This window comes from Lineus longissimus, chromosome 11 (assembly GCF_910592395.1).
Source record: "Lineus longissimus chromosome 11, tnLinLong1.2, whole genome shotgun sequence".
Lineage (NCBI taxonomy): Eukaryota > Metazoa > Nemertea > Pilidiophora > Heteronemertea > Lineidae > Lineus > Lineus longissimus.
In genome coordinates, this window is record NC_088318.1 from 15891894 (window position 1) to 15909147 (window position 17254).

Consider the following 17254-nt stretch of genomic DNA (forward strand, 5'->3'; position numbering starts at 1 on the left):
TCATACCATAACATGCTGTCACAACCAGACCTGATAGACAGGAGATGCTGGCACAACCAGACCTGATGAGATTGCAGATACTGTCCCAGCCAGACCTGGCGAGATAACAATGCTGTCACACCCAGAGCCGATGGCAGGGACGGGACGAATTGACACAAAACTCCACCCCATCCACTGTCCTCGTGTCGAGACACATGAAGGTCGACTGCGTCCGGAGTGTACAAGCATGAGAAGTGCTGCCATCTATCATTAAATTTCAACTCTTCTGCTGACGTAAAAAGTCACATGACCCGAATGTTATGGTGGCTACGAGAATTATCGCGGATAACTTGTTCTGTTTTGATAGCATTTCTTGGCATTGAACGTCGACATTTTGCCATGTAGAAACGATATTGTAAAACGCATATATCTAAATCTTTGATAAGTTACTTTTGGTGAGTTCTTGTTGATTGGGTAAACGAGTAAGAGGAGATTTTAGCTGAGGTTTTCGCCATCAAAAATACAAAATGGCGAATATTTTGTGTACATAATGTACAGCCAGCATACACAAAACACTACAAGCCAGGGCTCTATGCAAATTGCATTACACAATACACACGACACACTGACACCGAGGCACCAACTCAACTGGGAAGTTAACTATTGCCAAAGATTGTTCGGCCGTCAAGCACATTTGTATCAGGTTTCTAGCGTTGTAGGCTTTGTATGTTGTTGCCATTGTTTGTTGGGACCGTCACCGTTGTAACTTCCCCGTTCTTTGGTAATCATTTTTTCGGCTCCCAGCCATGTCATGGGCTGGGGTCACCACGGCAGCATGCTAAGGCGATGATGATTGATGGGACAACCAACTGAACTCTAACTCGATCACACACTGACACAGCACTCGTCGGTTCCTGGTTTCAATCCTCACTCATAAAGTCATATGACATGTTTGTATGAGAGGCAAGGTCTTGCGGGTATAGGAGCAGTCTCCCCTGTCACCATCTGGTTGTTCTCAAAAAACATTCTATTTCAATCTTTCCTTAATCTTCTGTTTTATGATTCTTTCATTTCAGGTATTATAACTATGGTTTATTTAGAGGAATATAATATTGTACCAAACCAGTCCTTGTAGCGCTCACTCACTCCTACATTCAAGTTGTAAGTATCATCTTTACCTAAATGTAATGAAACTCTCCTCTAAAACTTGCTATAGTAGCAGTTGTTTTCAATTATCACTGTGATTTTGATAAAAGTCGCACTGTACTGCATTTAGACTCTGAGAAATGGAATCTAAACAGAACAGCTCCTTTCTTAAAAACCTGTTGGAGTCAATCACTGGCATGACTACGGAACAATATCAAGTGTTGTTTTTTTATTCAGTTCACTCGGTTATCACCTCCTATTAATGTCATTCAGGTTTCTACAATAGCTAAATATGAAATAGAGAGTGGATGTTTGCATGATTACTGAACATTAACAACTGGGTTTACCTGTCTGCTGGCAATATTGATTGAATAAAATCAATTTTGTCCGCATGCCCACATGTTTATTGATACACATGGCATTACAATTTACATGGTGATAAAGTGTTGATGTTTTTTATAGCCGTTTCTGGCTTTTAATACTGTACACATGTACATTTATGGTTTGTTCATACGTGTGACCAACTTCTGTTTCATTGATGGTGCTCTAACCCAAAAGGCTTTCAAGCAGCCTCAAACAGCCTACCACATACAACCCCAACCCCCCTCACTTTTAATTGAAGTTTGCGAGTGCAGTGTCTGCTTTGATGTGTGATTTTATGTCTTGAAGGCTTGATGCCTTCGGTTGCAGCTGGGCAATGAAGGAGTTGACATTTGGTCTGTCCTCCCCCCCACTTTTAAAATGTTGAACCCAGGAGTTACCCCAGGAGTGTACGCATAGCTGTATGAGTAACACTGAGAGTCGGATACAATTTCATCATCAATCAAAGCTGATAACATTATGTCAACATGTAAGTCCAATAAAATCCAATATCAGATACCGCCATGCCAATATAGACCATAACAGCCTGACGTTGCCCTGATGGGCCACATGAGTGTATTTTTTTCATTACAATACATGTAGTACAACATTTTTTGCACTGTCAGAAGACAGAGACTCTTGACGGGTTCATTATGACAGATAGCGTGGGTCATATCAGTGTCCAAATCAGATAATCAGTATGGTGGAAGTTCATGTATAGTATGCTTTCGGTTTTTGGACATGATACTCTGTGCTGTCACTTGACTGTGTTTGAATGATGATCAAGTTGTGTTCGGGGATGTAGTCAATCTCTTTCTGGAATCTCTTTCTGGTGGAGGAGGAGGCAGTTAAATACAGGTACCAATTCTGACTTTGATTGATGCAGTCAATAAGTGCTGCCAGGTCATACGGGAAACGCTGAATCGTCACTGATAGATTGCAACTTATTCAGAACCGTGCTGCGCGTTTGGTCACCAGGACCAAACCATGGGAACATATTACCCCGATCCTGATGCAACTACACTGGTTGCCAGTTCGGAAACGGATTGAGTTTAAAGTGATGGTGTTCACATTCAAGGCTGTGAACGGCCTGGCGCCTCTCTACATCAATGAACTCATTTGCCCGTACACTACCACCCGATCACTCCGTTCTGAGACACAGCATCTTCTCATTGAGCGTCCATTCAGGCTAGTAACATTTGGGGCGAGGGCATTCTCAGTGCATGCCCCTCGAATGTTGAATGCGCTAGCTCATGACTTGAGGAAAGAAATTGACTCGAACACTTTCAAAAAGAACTTGAAAACTGTCCTATTCCAAGAACATTTTGGAGTGTGATGAGCGCTTTTGAACATTGTATGCAGTGGGAAAGGCGCTGTATAAAAGTTAATTTCATTCATTCATACATGACATGTGTATTGCAGTTGATAAAATAGGACTTCCTGGCTGTTTTGTATAGTGTTTTCAGTCTCCTAATTGAAAAATAGAGTTTGTGATTGATAAATTGTTGTGTGACCCAATGCCAATAACCATGATATTTATTTTGCTTTCGTAAGTGGTGATCAGTGCAATGTAATATTTGACCTCTTTTTGATCAAAGTATACTTTCCACAGTGTCGTAATAACAAAAGCACTGTTATGATTGTGGCTTTTCATAATGACCCTGCATGGCACGTCAATCGAAATAGTCCAGAACATGTGACAGTATTGCTCATTCTTGTATAATCGAAATGCTCTGATAATCTGAGATAGTTTACAACCCCCGATCGGAAATGACGTAGTTCGATCTCACACAATGATAAATCCATTGAAAACTACCACTTATGTCGTCATTGAATGACCTTCTTTTTGGGGCCGTGATTATGGTCTAAGATGAAGAGCTTAAAAGGCCTTGATTTGCATTAAAAATAGGTGTTAAAAAAGTGAATGGTAGTCTCACCTCATGATTGATACAGATGGGCCTGTACATGTGATATTTCCTAATCAACCATGGGTGTCATTGAGTGATCATCAACTGTTTTCATTGCAGAGCAAGAAATGGGTGAATCTTCAGGCACTACACCGAATTTCTCACAGCTTCAGGTTACAAGTATGTAAAGGCTGTCTACTGCCAATTATTTTTGCTAATTTACCTGTGTAAACTGTGACTAAGTAATGACCAGATGTACTTGTACTTTGGCAGGGAGATTTGTTATGTCCAATTTACTATGTCTGACTCCTGGGTAATACAGGTCACGTTCCAGTTCCAGTGTGCTATAGATTACGTCATGACTGCATGACTTGCTGTACATGCATGACAATCGTAACACATAAATACCAATACCGTATGACCTATTCTGGCTGGGGGGGGGGGGGGGGGGGCATTACCCAACACATTACAAAACTATTGATGGTTGATATCCTTGGCGTTGGTACAATTAAGTACATGACTGTACCACTCCACTCTTCTCAAAATTTATGAAATCCATATGCAGTTGCCATGGTGATCTAACTTAAATTGAAATCAGCAATGATTGCTTGTCAATTAGTTCGTTTGAAATTGGAGCAATACTTAAGGAGTAGACAAAACCATCCAGATATAAGTTTGTGTTATCGAAAGATTGGAAATGATTCCTGTCTTCAGGTAACTGGAACCAAAAGCCCATAGACTGGGATTTTTTTCGCACACATTTTGAAAAAAATCGCACTTTATGCGACCAGCAAATTACACGAAATTGAAACACCTCGAGTACAGGCCTTTGAATTTCTGCAGTGTTTAATTCTCTTGTGGTTTAGTTTTCACCTTTCGATTTCTGTCTTGCAGTCTGTTCAGCCAAAGTCCAACCCCAAGGAGGCTTCTTCACGGGAAAAGCGGACCCATATCTTGAGCTCAGTGTTGACGGTCAACCACCGCGGAAGACTGAGGTGATAAAAAAATCATGGGTTCCCAATTGGAATGAACATTTCACAGTGTAAGTAGTGTGCATAGGTAACCAAGCCATAACCAAGGGATACTGATTCATGCGCATGCATCACCAAATGCAAAATCGGTGAATTTACCAGCTTGACATGAGGACAGTTGGTAAAAACTTGCTGCAGAGTCAACATTTGATCAAACTTTTGAAGAACATTTTGCCAGATATCATTATGAATGGTCTTAGCACCCAAAAATACCCAGGGATATTTGTGGAAAGTTTTTGTTTTTGTAAAATTTGTCTCTATTTAGCTACATTATGACCCAACTCCCCTATATTTCCAGACTGGTGACACCATACTCGAAACTTGATTTCAAAGTGTTCAATCACTTCGCACTGAAAGCAGACGTTTGCCTTGGGCAGTGCATGCTCGATCTTCATCAGAAACTTGTTGAAAATAATGGCAAATGTAAGTATGCAAACTCATCAAGAATTGCAATTTGAATTGCCTGGTTTTCTTCTAGAAGAGCTGCCTAGAACTTTCAAGAATAAGTCTGCTTGTTCCTGAGTGCCTTTGAATCTAGGCAAGGTGAGGTTTAAGATCTCCCAGCGGGATGCAATGTCAGTGAGCAGGGTACAGCCAATACACTATCAAACGAGAGATTCTTCTATTAAACGTTCACACAGCTTTGTTTTCATCCCGCATAGCAATATGAATGCTCATTTGTAAATCCTTATGGCTCTGGCGACAACCAATGAAAAAGTGTCTAATTTTCTCATCATGCTCTTTTCAGTCAGCCACTTCGCTCTGAAGTTGGAACTCAAGCTAGACATCCGTGGAACGTATCAACGGGCTGGTGATCTGTTCATCCAAATGGACGGCATGAATCTGAACATGGAGAACTTTCCCAGCAGGGATAGGGACATACCTAATGGAGTAGCTAATGGTAAGGCATGTCTTATAACTTTCCTTTCCTCGATTGATGACTGGAATTTTCTCGACAAGAATTTGTTCATTTTGTATGTTTGTATTCTCATCCTTCCTTTTTGTATTTTCAGGGCCAACCTCCTCACATACTCGCAGTGCAAATGGCATTCCGCCGCCACCTCCACCAGCTGGAGGAGCCCGACCACGGGACAACGGGATGCCCGCTCGAGACATTGGGATTCCAGCAGATGGGTTAGGGCCACCACCAGGAGCTCCACCAGCTCCTGCACCTCGACGCCCACCCCGACCACCACCACCCGCTGGTGTAGCAACCAACGGGGATGCCTCCCCACGAGCCAGCCCAACTGGCAATAGCACCTCTACATCATCAAGTAAGTCAGACCGACAATAGAATCTTTAATCCCTCTATCAATATCAGATGAACAGTTTCCCGAGAGATCCCAAACATGCCATATAGAAAGGGTAGAAGAGAGGAGCTGTAGAGGCACGTCAGACGAGAATATCGGCCTACCTTAGCGAACGACACCTCTAGTAATGCAGTTACTAGTCCTATTACCATTACGTCTTTTTCTTGCAGCAACCACAACTACTACAACCACCGCTCAAGGTCAAACACCCGCAGGAGGGCCAAATAATCCTGAACCATTACCGCCAGGGTAAGATTTCTGTCTGCGCTATATCTGGCTTGGCTCTTCCTAATCTGGTCCATTTTAAACTAAAGTTAACTTCTGCAAGTATTCAGCAAAAGTATTCCCTGTTAAAGAACTTTTTTTGGCACATTGTGCAGAAAACAAGAAGTACTTGCTTTAAGTTCCAGTCTACAACGAGAGGGTCGGTTCATTTACTAGACTCTATTGAAATCACGACTGGGGTTTTGGATGGACTTGATGCATTGTCGTTGGCTCTATTTGAGTTGGTATCTATTTGAGGTATTGTCTGACCCTAATTACGTTGTTTTTCACAGGTGGGAGATGCGACTTGACCCTCATGGGCGACCCTACTTTGTTGACCATAACACGAGGACAACCACATGGGAAAGACCCCAGCCACTACCAGTTGGGTAAGTCACAGTTCTTGTGGGCAGGGTAAAGGCCTGACACTGCTCTATTAAAATCCAAGAAGCGGCAGATCATTGCTGTTTGCGGCGGCACCCATTTTTCAGCCATCACCATCTTGTGGTGACAGTGGATACCAGTACTTAACAGTAGAGGTTAATTTTATCTGAACAGGTGAAACTATTCAAAAGTGTCTTGAATGTTCTGTCTGGCATCAACAAATTTGACAAGCCAGAGAGTTACATACTTCACGTTAGTCGAATCATATCCATGAACAGGTGATGAGTTCACGTTTCCTTCTCCTTCCAGCTGGGAGCGTCGAATCGACCCTCGAGGCCGTGTCTATTACGTGGATCACAACACGAGGACGACGACATGGCAGCGACCAAACACGGACATGGTGCAGAACATCCAGCAATGGCAGCAGTGGAGGACGACGAGGAATAACCTACTCGATACGTATTCACAGCGGTTCCTGTTCCCCCAGCAACAACAGTCGGCCCAGGAGTCTGACCCACTTGGGCCACTACCTGATGGATGGGGTATGTAGTAGCTTGGTTTGTTACTGACTCTCATGATCCTTTGGTCACCAACTATGAGGTGTGCTAAACTCTTATGAAATCATCCAACTGTCTTGTTTTATAGTTACTTGCTTTCTTAGGCCTGTCCCGCTGCAGGGTACATGGAGCAGTCATCAAGAAAGAAGGAATTGAAACTGATACAGCACTTTTTAAATCGTGCTGATTTTAATCATCTTGTTGTCTGTTTTCAGAAAAACGAGTTGATAACAATGGTCGGGTGTATTTCGTGAACCACAAGAATCGAACCACTCAGTGGGAGGACCCAAGAACGCAGGGGTAAGTTGACCATAGATTAGATTGTCTCTTTGTGAGCTGCTCATTTGAAAATGTTGTGGATCGATTTGACTCCCACTGCTTCCCCTGGTGTAACTGGAAGTCTAACTACTGTTCCTTTAACAGAAGTCTCTCAACTCGCATTAGGTTTATTGCCAGTTTTCCGTCTGAATTGATTGTCCTTACTTGTATTCTATCTTAATGATAAGTGACATCAGTATCTAAGACCTGCTCTGAAAATTGGTGAAATCGATCTATGATAGTGATCGATGACTGTCGGGAGCCAAGTTGGTTGTGCGCTGACAACTCTGTTCTCTTTGCAGTATAATTCAAGAAGATCCATTGCCTGAGGGCTGGGAGATGAGGTTTACGGCTGACGGGGTTAGATACTTTGTGGATCACAATACTAGGACGACTACATTCCAAGATCCGAGGGGTGGGCAGACAAAAGGGTAAGTTGGTAGAAGCCTAGAGTTCAGCACTGTCACAACTTGAGATACCGGTACCTGCTGATGGTATCTACAAGAAAGTTGGTTTGTGATTGCAACCCAAAGACCAGTTTAGATAGACGGAGTAATGTCAATGATAAAGAGTGGGTACGACTCTTTTTGGATCAGCTGCTGCTTCTGAACCATCTTGGTCTGTTGAGGCTTAAGCTTCTATATCTCTTGTTTACAGACCGAAGGGGGCGTACGGTGTACCTATACAGTACGAGCGAAGCTTCCGATGGAAACTAGGCCAATTCAGATACCTTTGTCAATCTAATGCCTTACCTAGCCACGTCAAAATCACGGTTGGGCGACAGACTTTGTTCGAGGATTCGTTCCATCAAATTATGCGACTGCAGCCATTTGATCTACGACGGAGGCTGTACATCATCTTCAGGGGAGAAGAGGGTCTGGATTATGGTGGCGTAGCCAGGTATGTTGGTTTGAAGTAGAGACATATCTGACGAGGCTCTCCTCTAATCTGTCAACTCTTTGTACTCGGGGTACTGTTGCTGTCTTTACACCAACTTTGTTATGTTGACTCATTTAGTGGTTACCCCAAGGTGCCAGTAGTCCTATCTGTTGATGCCGTCCGGCCTAGTCGTTCACTAAAATTGTCCAGAAAACATTTTTCCGAAAAAAGGTCATGATCAACTACGAATTGAAGTTAAAAAACAATTGTTTTCTTGAGAACCCATTTCACGTTTGGAACTTATTTTGAAAAGTGATTATTGTTTCCAATTTCAGAGAATGGTTCTTTCACTTGTCGCACGATGTGTTGAACCCAATGTACTGCCTGTTCCAGTATGCAAACAATAACAATTACAGTTTACAGATTAACCCCGCGTCGTCGGTTAACCCTGATCACCTGATGTACTTCAGGTTTATAGGACGGTTTATTGCTATGGTAAGCACAGAATGTTTTATCTTACGACAGTATAGAAGCTTTGATGATGTTGTGTATTAGAATAGTGGTTGTCATTTGTTAAAAAATGTTTGGTTTTCAATGATACAGTGTTGAAAAGATGTTTTTACCTACCAAGAGGAATAACCAAATGTTTGGCTGTGCACAATGGTCTTCCTTGGTGGGCTGAGTTGTCAACAGTATTGTTATTAACATCACTTGACCTAATGATGCTGTCCCTGTTTTCAAGTATAACAAACGATTCTCTTCTTGTCTTCCAGGCCTTATACCATGGCAAGTTCATAGACAGCGGCTTCACCCTGCCGTTCTACAAGAGGATGTTGAATAAAAAGCTCATGATAAAGGATATAGAGACGATCGATTCTGAATTCTATAACTCCCTCATATGGATCAAGTAAGTGGTTTTCGATTATACCCACTCACTGCAGTAACATGACGTGTGTACATCAACTGTGCAAAGACAGGTCTCCATTGTCTACCGTCTTGGGCATTTGTACTTTGTTCATCTCTCCTTACACCTGCTGACGTGGCATCTTGTGTCACTACCTCCATCTCATCCTGCTTCTTCCTTTGCGTTGTCTCCCTCCGACTGTCTTTTGCCGAAGTGTGCTGTAAAATCACTTCATTGTCCTGTGCGCAAACGTTGCGTTTTCATGTCGTCAACTGATGAAGTATTCTTTGACTTCCAGAGACAACGATATAGAGGAGTGTGGCCTGGAGCTGTTCTTCTGCCAAGACTTTGAGGTTCTCGGTAAGATTGAGCAACATGAGTTGAAACCTGGCGGTGCTGATATCCAAGTGACTGAGGAGAACAAGGAGGAGTATATCAAGTGAGTAACTTTATACTGATGTAGAATCACGAGGGTCTTAGAATCGAATTTCAGGCTGGTCATCCCCAGTTTGGGCTCGAGTGTAACCTTGTAATGGATAAGCAGTTCGTTGATACTTTTTGGACATGTGTAATCTTGAATGTTGTTGAAATATGTTTTCGAGACTATTTCTGCTAGAATGGAAGTGGTTAAACAGCTGGCAACTCTTCCAACATCTTAGAAAGAATGGGTCAAAAATGTATTTTGTGGTATTTCGTACACTGTCGCTTTATTTTGCTGTTGGATTGCTAATTGATTGATGGTAATATTTTCAGCCTGATGACACAGTGGCGCTTCACACGAGGTGTAGAAGACCAGACGAAGGCCTTCCTGGATGGGTTCAACGAGGTTGTTCCCCTCCAATGGCTGCAGTACTTCGATGAGAGGGAATTGGAGGTAGGTCTGCAATCAATTTGAAATCAACTTGCAGCAATTTAGGCCTTCTTGGTGTAACTGACCTGGGAGAATATGAAGATAATGAAGGAACAGCAGCAAGCGATAACAAACTTAATCCAAACTCAAAAATAATGGCTTGAATTTTTGCAAGCAAATGGGTGACCTCCTTTGGTCATTGGAGAGTAAGGTTCCTGCATCATGACAAATAATGCTGGAAATAAATCTGTACTTTCTCCTTTCAGTTGATGTTGTGTGGTATGCAAGAGGTGGACATCGACGACTGGGAACGCCACACGATCTATCGCCACTACACCCGCAACAGCAAACAAATCCAGTGGTTCTGGCGTCTGGTGCGCGAGATCGACCATGAGAAACGCACAAGGCTGCTGCAATTTGTGACCGGAACGTGTCGACTACCAGTTGGTGGATTTGCAGAATTAATGGGTATGTGTATTGGGAACTTTCCTACAACATGAAGCGAGCATGACACAAGATGCACCATCAGAAAGTGCTCATCAACAGATGATGCCTTGATTGATCTTTGAAACATTTAGTCTTTCATTAGGGATGTTGGCTTTAGTCACCCCTCATACTTACGGTAGTAGTGCAAATAACCATGCATGCCAACAACTTGCCTAAATGTTAATCTTATTGATTTCAGGGAGCAATGGACCACAAAGATTCTGTATCGAGAAAGTCGGGAAGGAGACGTGGCTGCCACGTAGTCACACATGTTTCAACCGCCTTGATCTGCCTCCGTACAAGAGCTACGAGCAGCTTGTAGAAAAACTCAACTTTGCCATAGAGGAGACGGAGGGTTTCGGCCAAGAGTGAGAGCGCCATGTGATCACAGAGTTTATTTTGAGTCAAGTTTAGGAGAACGGTTTAGAGAAGTCACAATGGGTGTGCCTGGTGAGAAGCCAGACTGATATGTAAATTTCTGCCTGAATTCGACCATGTGTGATTGTTCTTTGAATTGAGACCTAATCGCATTGTGGCAGGCATGGGGGTGGGGGGGGGGGGGGCATTAAGTGGGGTCAAGATACCTATCTATGGTGATGATCGCAATCATAGAAAAAAGATTTTTTTCGACAATTTTTTTGCATTTTCTAAAGTGATCACCATCTAATAGAACAAGTAGCCTTCTTTTGGTTCTGAAAAACTTGACTCTCAATCAACTTGAGAATGTGGTGTGCAGCATTGTTGGCTCTGGAGAGAAATGGAGTTGTATTCAGACATTGGCATTAATTGTGATAACTCTTTGTGCATGGGTCGTTCGAATTCCCCTCTGACAAATCTGTAGTGAGAATATTTGATCGGTTGACATGGACAGGCGATAAATGAACGTTGGGCCAGGGGAAAACCTTGTAATGATTCAGTAGCAAATGAAGTACAACTCCTTGCACAGGGATGGAACTGATTTCATGTGGATATGCTGCATTTGGTTGTGCTTTCTTGAAATCATGAACTTTGTCTGATTAGAGAATGCACAGACAAACGACCTCAGCTCCTTTTGAGTAAAGAAGTGTCTGGGTCATTGTCAACAGTCTGTAAACCTATTGTGTAACACTTTTGGAAATATCACCGAAATTTGTACCACTATGTAACAACGTATCATCTTGGGGTTCTGCCAGCTTCGCTAGAGATGCTAGACTCCTTGTCTCCTTGGAGGAAAAACTATGATAGATAACATCAAACTGTGATATATTAGGCCCTGAGTGCTAGTGTGTTTCTCAAGTCAATAAACACTTTATATTCGCTCTCGTGGATAATAATAATTTCAAAGTATGATTATGGGAAATGTGTTGTCACAACATTAACATTGAGACATTGTTATGTATTCTAACCTTGCAATAGACAACCCATCAAATTATGATAAACCAATACCGTATGTAAACAAAGAAAAGTGTTGAAAGTTGATTAATCATATTGTCAGCATGTGACCAATGGGATAAAGTTTAGGACACCTGTGGAATTGAAAAACTTCGAGTTGGAGAAGGGGCTGCATTTGTCATTTCAAACACTTAGATACATAATTAGTGTACACAAAAATTATGGGGACTTCATGATCAAACCGATGGTTGGGTCGTGTATTTTGCTCAACTAGGATTACACTTTCGGATATATTGATATGACATGTAGTTACTATGTTTACCAATAAATGCATATGATATTTCTACTTCACCATGGTAACAGGTAAATGCATGTGACATGTATGTTACCATGGTTACTGGTTAATCCATATGATGTATACCATGGTTTCTTGTTTCCAGTTGCTGCATGGACCTCGAACCTTGTGTCTTAGGTCAAGGTCATATTGATTGACCTTTGTCTATGGTCAAGGTTGAGGTTGATTGAACTTCATCTTAGGTGACCTCATTAATGCTATCATCTGTATTCATCCAAGATTCAGGTCACTATTTCATTTGTGGCTAGTTTGACACTTTGACCTTCAATCAGAGGTGGTGTTTGTTGGTGATTTGGGATGACCTTTAAAATGGCCGCAGGTAATTGTAGATAGATTATGGTAATTTAATATTTGTATTATATTGCCATTCAGAATGGTGTGGCGGCCACTTGACCTCTGATTTGCATATTCACTGTGGGTTCTATCACATTGTTCAGTATTATGTAATCCAGAATTGTGGCAGTTTTCTTGACATTTGCCGAGTGGGCATAAGATATTTTCACCTCTAGGACTGGGTTGACATCCTGTCTCCAGGGGCAGGTCCAGTTTTTAAAGGAAGACTATAGGAAGGGGAAGGGGGGCCAGATTAAGTTACATGAAGATGCTGATAGGGGTCTCTGCTGTCTGACAGTTTATATGCACTATTCATGTTTGTTCAAGGAATCTTTATCATCACAAAGTCAAACCAGACCCAGTTCCCTAACTGTCACCTGGAGATAACCACTTGAACCCCCAAACTCCTGTCTATAGTCCCCCTTTTTTGTAATGATGCCAAAATATTGTTTATTATATCTCATGATGGGTCTGATTGTCCCGAAAAAATGTGCTGCCGATTTTCAATATTGTCACATTTTGTACATAACTTATAAATAGTAGGTTGTAGTCTTGTAATTATTTCTGTCAAAATGAAACCGTGTTCAAAATGTAGTCTGGTTTGGTGACCTTTAAGGTGGCACTGCAAAAAGGAGATGCAGCTGCTAAATGTCAGAGGTAGAAATGTAGCTAACTACTTCGGTATTGCTCATAGTAAGTTACGTCAATTACCATATCGACCAGTTTACAGTGCCATCTTTTGATGAACGAACCGTATTCAACATGCTCCTTTTGTGAAAAGACTCGCCAGGATATTATGTCAGAGCCTACGGCAGTTATCTGTTCATTTTGTACAGATGTTGAGATTGTTATAAAGCTTGATTATCTTTCTTTATTGTACAGTTTTACCTCTACTCTTGAATGACAATGATTTCTATCAATGTGGGGATGAAAAGAAATTATTAGCAGCTTTAAGCTGTGAAGTCAGTCAGGAGCCATTTGGACTTGCGGGGAAAATCTGGAGTTGCGGTAAACCCGGAAACGTCGGCACTTGCAGTTAGTCATCCACTGGATATTTTCTTTTTCAGTTTTCAGGATTGTGACGTCAAAGAGACGTCTATGGACACCACCAGATTTTTCCTGTGTACAATTTGGATGTGTTACGAAAATTATATTCAGAAATCATTGTGACTTGCTGGAGATTTGATCACAAAGATTGACGCGGACAATAATGCAATATTCACCTAAATGTTCTAGTTGGGGAGGAGGGGAGTTTAGATGAATATTTGATCAAGTCCATTCTGTGGTCTGATGTCAGTTGGTAGTGGCTTGATACCTGTTTTCTCAAATAGCAATGTGATGATTTGACCTTGACCTTAGTTCTGTGATTTATCTCTGATCATGATCAATTTGGGTCGTTTTGGGATGATTGTGAAATACATTGTAAATGTATAGCTTTAAATAAAAAATATGAATATGAACTTTACTTGCTTCTTGGTTGTAGCTTCCCAACCTATGTAAAAAACCTGTTTTCGTGTTGCCTCCTGCTCATCCAAAGCAGACAGTACATCGGTCTGAACTTTCTGAGATAAAGTAGGCCTGACCCTACCCAAGAAGCCTGGTCAGGTAAGTTTGTCAAGGACATGGAGTAAGACGTTTACCCCAAACTCGTCCAGGTGGCAGCACCTCCAAGACGACATACCAGGGTCATATGAGCCTCCCCTTGCCCCTCGCTCATGTTATTTTGCTCTGTCGTTAGTGGCAGGATACCAACTCCCTTGCCCATCAACAGGTCCACTGGTTTGCTGGTGGAATTTGCTATACACATTCTAAGGGGTTTGCTTCTTACCCCCCCCCCCCCCCCCCCCCCATGATATACTGGCAAGGTTAAGCATCAAGGAGTGAGTAATTATTTTTACCCTGACTAGAGGCAGTGCAAGTACTCTGCCCGACTGTGGGTTGTGCTCCAGTTTTCCTTCCAGTCAATCAATGGAAGTTATTCTGCTGAAGAGAGCCAAACTAATATATATGCAGTCTTCTGATTTAGTCTACGAAGGAACGGGTGATCATTAAGTTTTGCTACTTAATCATCTCCCCATTAAGACAAGATATGCTTGGAACCCCTTCATCATCAACGGACCCATTCAGCTTGTGCATCTGAACAGGCCCGTAAGGTCCCCCCCCCCTGCAGCATGCAGTTACGCCCCGTAGGTACCGCATAACACGTGGTCTTTGATTAATGAAGTGAAAGCTCTGAACCCTTCACCCACAGCCAAAACCCAGTAGCAGTTCCAGCCAGTGCATTGAATCACATTAGGCCTGCCAATGCCAAACTGGGCCTTTATCTTTATCCACTTGTTGTGCAAACTGGTGACGAACGAAGCCCGAACTTGTCAGGCCTAAGTTACAGGTGGGCGGCTACTGCGCATGCTCAGTGTGATTAGTGTCAATTACTCGGAGCGGTGGAGACCGCAGCTTCAGGATGAGCCGACGAAAACAATCCAAACCTCGCCAGTATACCGGTAAGCTTGAGATTTTTATAACTCTTACCACCTTCATGATATATTTGTGTATGTATACTTGCAGCTAGGTTGTAATTTTAGGCCATTGTTGGGGTTTTACGGGGGGAAATCCAAGTCGGTGTCACTACCGGGATGGTTATCGGATGCTGAAACCAAAAAGACCCCGTTCAAAACCATCCGATTCGTAACAGAAAAAGTTCACAAATTTCCTAATTATGATATTAGATGGATAAAAAAGGCCATAAGTGACAAAACTGTGTAATCTGAACGTTTTCTGACGTTTCGTTTTTGTGCGCGACTTGGTGTATCATCAGTCTTCACTGAGTTCCGCAAGAGTGCGTACCACATTGTATGTGCTTTTTGCATGTCGGAAAGCAGTTGGGGACGTGTTTAGGCCTGGTTGCCTCTTATTTAGGTGCAGCCATGGCAACCGTTGTGTACTGGCTGCATTTGAATGAGTGGGGCCTTTACTCGAAGGTGGGACTAGTTCAGACAATTTAGCTAGGTGACAACTATTTCTATTGAAATTTTTTAGAGAGAGTTTAACAAGATTATGTTGAGACTCTTTTAGGGTTGAAGAAGTGTTGTGGGGGGTGGGGGGGGGGGGGCTGGTGGGGATGGGGGAGGAGGTGGGGTGGAGGGGGAGCTGTGGATGGAGAAGTTCAAATGTCACAAATATCATGAAAATCACCTAAAAGAGTACTTCACAACTTCAATATGGGAGGCTGACTTCAAAAGTTGCAGCACAACTTCAAAGTGCAACAAGGACAGCATTCTTTTCAGGACAACGGCATTCGAATAAAATTTCAAATTTTCCATTGTGGTTGTCATAAAAATTTAATTGTGCGAAATGATAAGATGTGATTTCTTGAGTAAGTGTATTCATGGTATTGTGTGGGGGTATTGTTAGCAGTCATTTGAGCATGAATGAGCTGACTGTTGAATCTATCCAATTGGGGTGACTTTTCAACATATTGTCAGAGAGTTTGAGGTCATTTCAATTCAGGGATTGTTCCCTTGAATGGGAAGATGTTCCTCTTGTTTGCTGGTGGTGTCCCTTGGGGGATTTTGGGGACACTTTCCAGGGGTGATGGAAAAGTCACTTCCAGTTACTAAGTGTCATTTTCATTGTCAATTTTGACATGGAGGTGGAGTATTGTCCCGTAGCATATTTCACCAAAAAATGGCACTCATATTTCAAGGGATACCATACTGAAAAAGCAGCAGTTAACAAGATGTTATATTTCATATGAAACTATAGGATACCACAGCTTTGGGGTTGAATTGGGAGAGGATTATTAGATAAAAGTAGAAATTGTTGCAGATGAAATTTAGTTTATTAAGAGCCCTTTGTCCCAGGGTCCAGATCTATTCTCAAAAGGGCTTGGGGCTTATTACATTGATGCTGATTGACTGCATTTGTGACAGAGTTTATTAGAAACAATGTTAATTAAGTCAATTAGCAAGTGATTACTGACCGACTATGTTCAACAGTCTGTGACGGTTGACATTGTTGATGTTAGGGTTTGTGGGGGTTTGAGCCCTTTAGGTAATTGGCTGTATCCCCCAAGGGCTACAGATGTGGCCATTTCCCCATCATTACTTGGCAAACGTGCTTATCCTATTTGAAATCCAGGTTCAGTTGGAGCTTGTAAGGATTAGCCTCCAAACAAATTTCATAATTCCCTTTCAAAAGGAGTTACTGAAGTTGGAGGATTACTAGGCAGTGGTTGACAATGGCACATTAGGTGTCCTTAAGTCCACCATTCATGTAAACAAGCTTGGTCCTTGCTTCTCCTGGTTGCATGATGTGATGTGACTGCTTACTGTAGAATCAAAGAATGACCCAAATTTGGCAGTTTGGGTGATGCTCGATTTTGTCCACTTATAGTCAGTACCAAATACGTGTAATCCTTTGGTTAACATTGTGACCTCCTTTACCAACAATTCATCTTTACCCCAATAAGTTCAACCCCCAGTACTTAAAACACCTTTAAAAAACAAAATGTTTCACATACAAGAGCAGCAACCCCTTCATCCATGCTATGAACATACTCCAATTACAGTAGAACCTCTCTATTAAGGACACCCTCGGGACTGACAAGTGCTGTCCTTAATAGAGAGGTGTCCTGAATAGAGAGGTCAAATTGAATGGAAACACCCAATTTGGGACCAAAACTAGTGTCCTTAATAGAGAGGTGTCCGCTAAGGGAGGTTCCACTGTAATATGTTTCAGTACTTTCTATTGAGAAGTAGTGATTGTTTCATATTGTCCAAGTCATAAGGGCGAAATTCCATCCTGCAAAGTATTGAGTTGGT

The 17254-nt window shown here is 42.1% G+C and overlaps 2 protein-coding genes across 2 annotated transcripts in view; both read left to right on the forward strand.

Annotated features, from left to right (window-relative positions):
* Positions 1-295: 295 nt before the first annotated feature.
* On the forward strand, positions 296-13894 carry LOC135495431 (E3 ubiquitin-protein ligase Su(dx)-like). Its single transcript, XM_064784058.1, has 19 exons — positions 296-434; positions 1056-1140; positions 3513-3572; positions 4287-4434; positions 4722-4846; positions 5172-5324; positions 5437-5697; positions 5904-5982; positions 6291-6386; positions 6691-6923; positions 7154-7238; positions 7559-7687; positions 7914-8156; positions 8471-8630; positions 8909-9042; positions 9338-9478; positions 9793-9913; positions 10156-10357; positions 10575-13894. The coding sequence occupies exons 3-19, from the start codon at positions 3521-3523 to the stop codon at positions 10745-10747; spliced, it is 2535 nt and encodes an 844-aa protein (XP_064640128.1). The 5' UTR covers positions 296-434; positions 1056-1140; positions 3513-3520; the 3' UTR covers positions 10748-13894.
* An 892-nt stretch (positions 13895-14786) lies between these two features.
* LOC135495391 (ras-responsive element-binding protein 1-like) overlaps positions 14787-17254 on the forward strand; it is a 50548-nt gene continuing 48080 nt past the window's right edge. Inside the window, exon 1 of the mRNA XM_064783947.1 lies at positions 14787-14935. Within this exon, the coding sequence (XP_064640017.1) occupies positions 14896-14935 (40 nt within the window). The 5' untranslated portion in view covers positions 14787-14895. The remainder of the gene's footprint in view (positions 14936-17254) is intronic.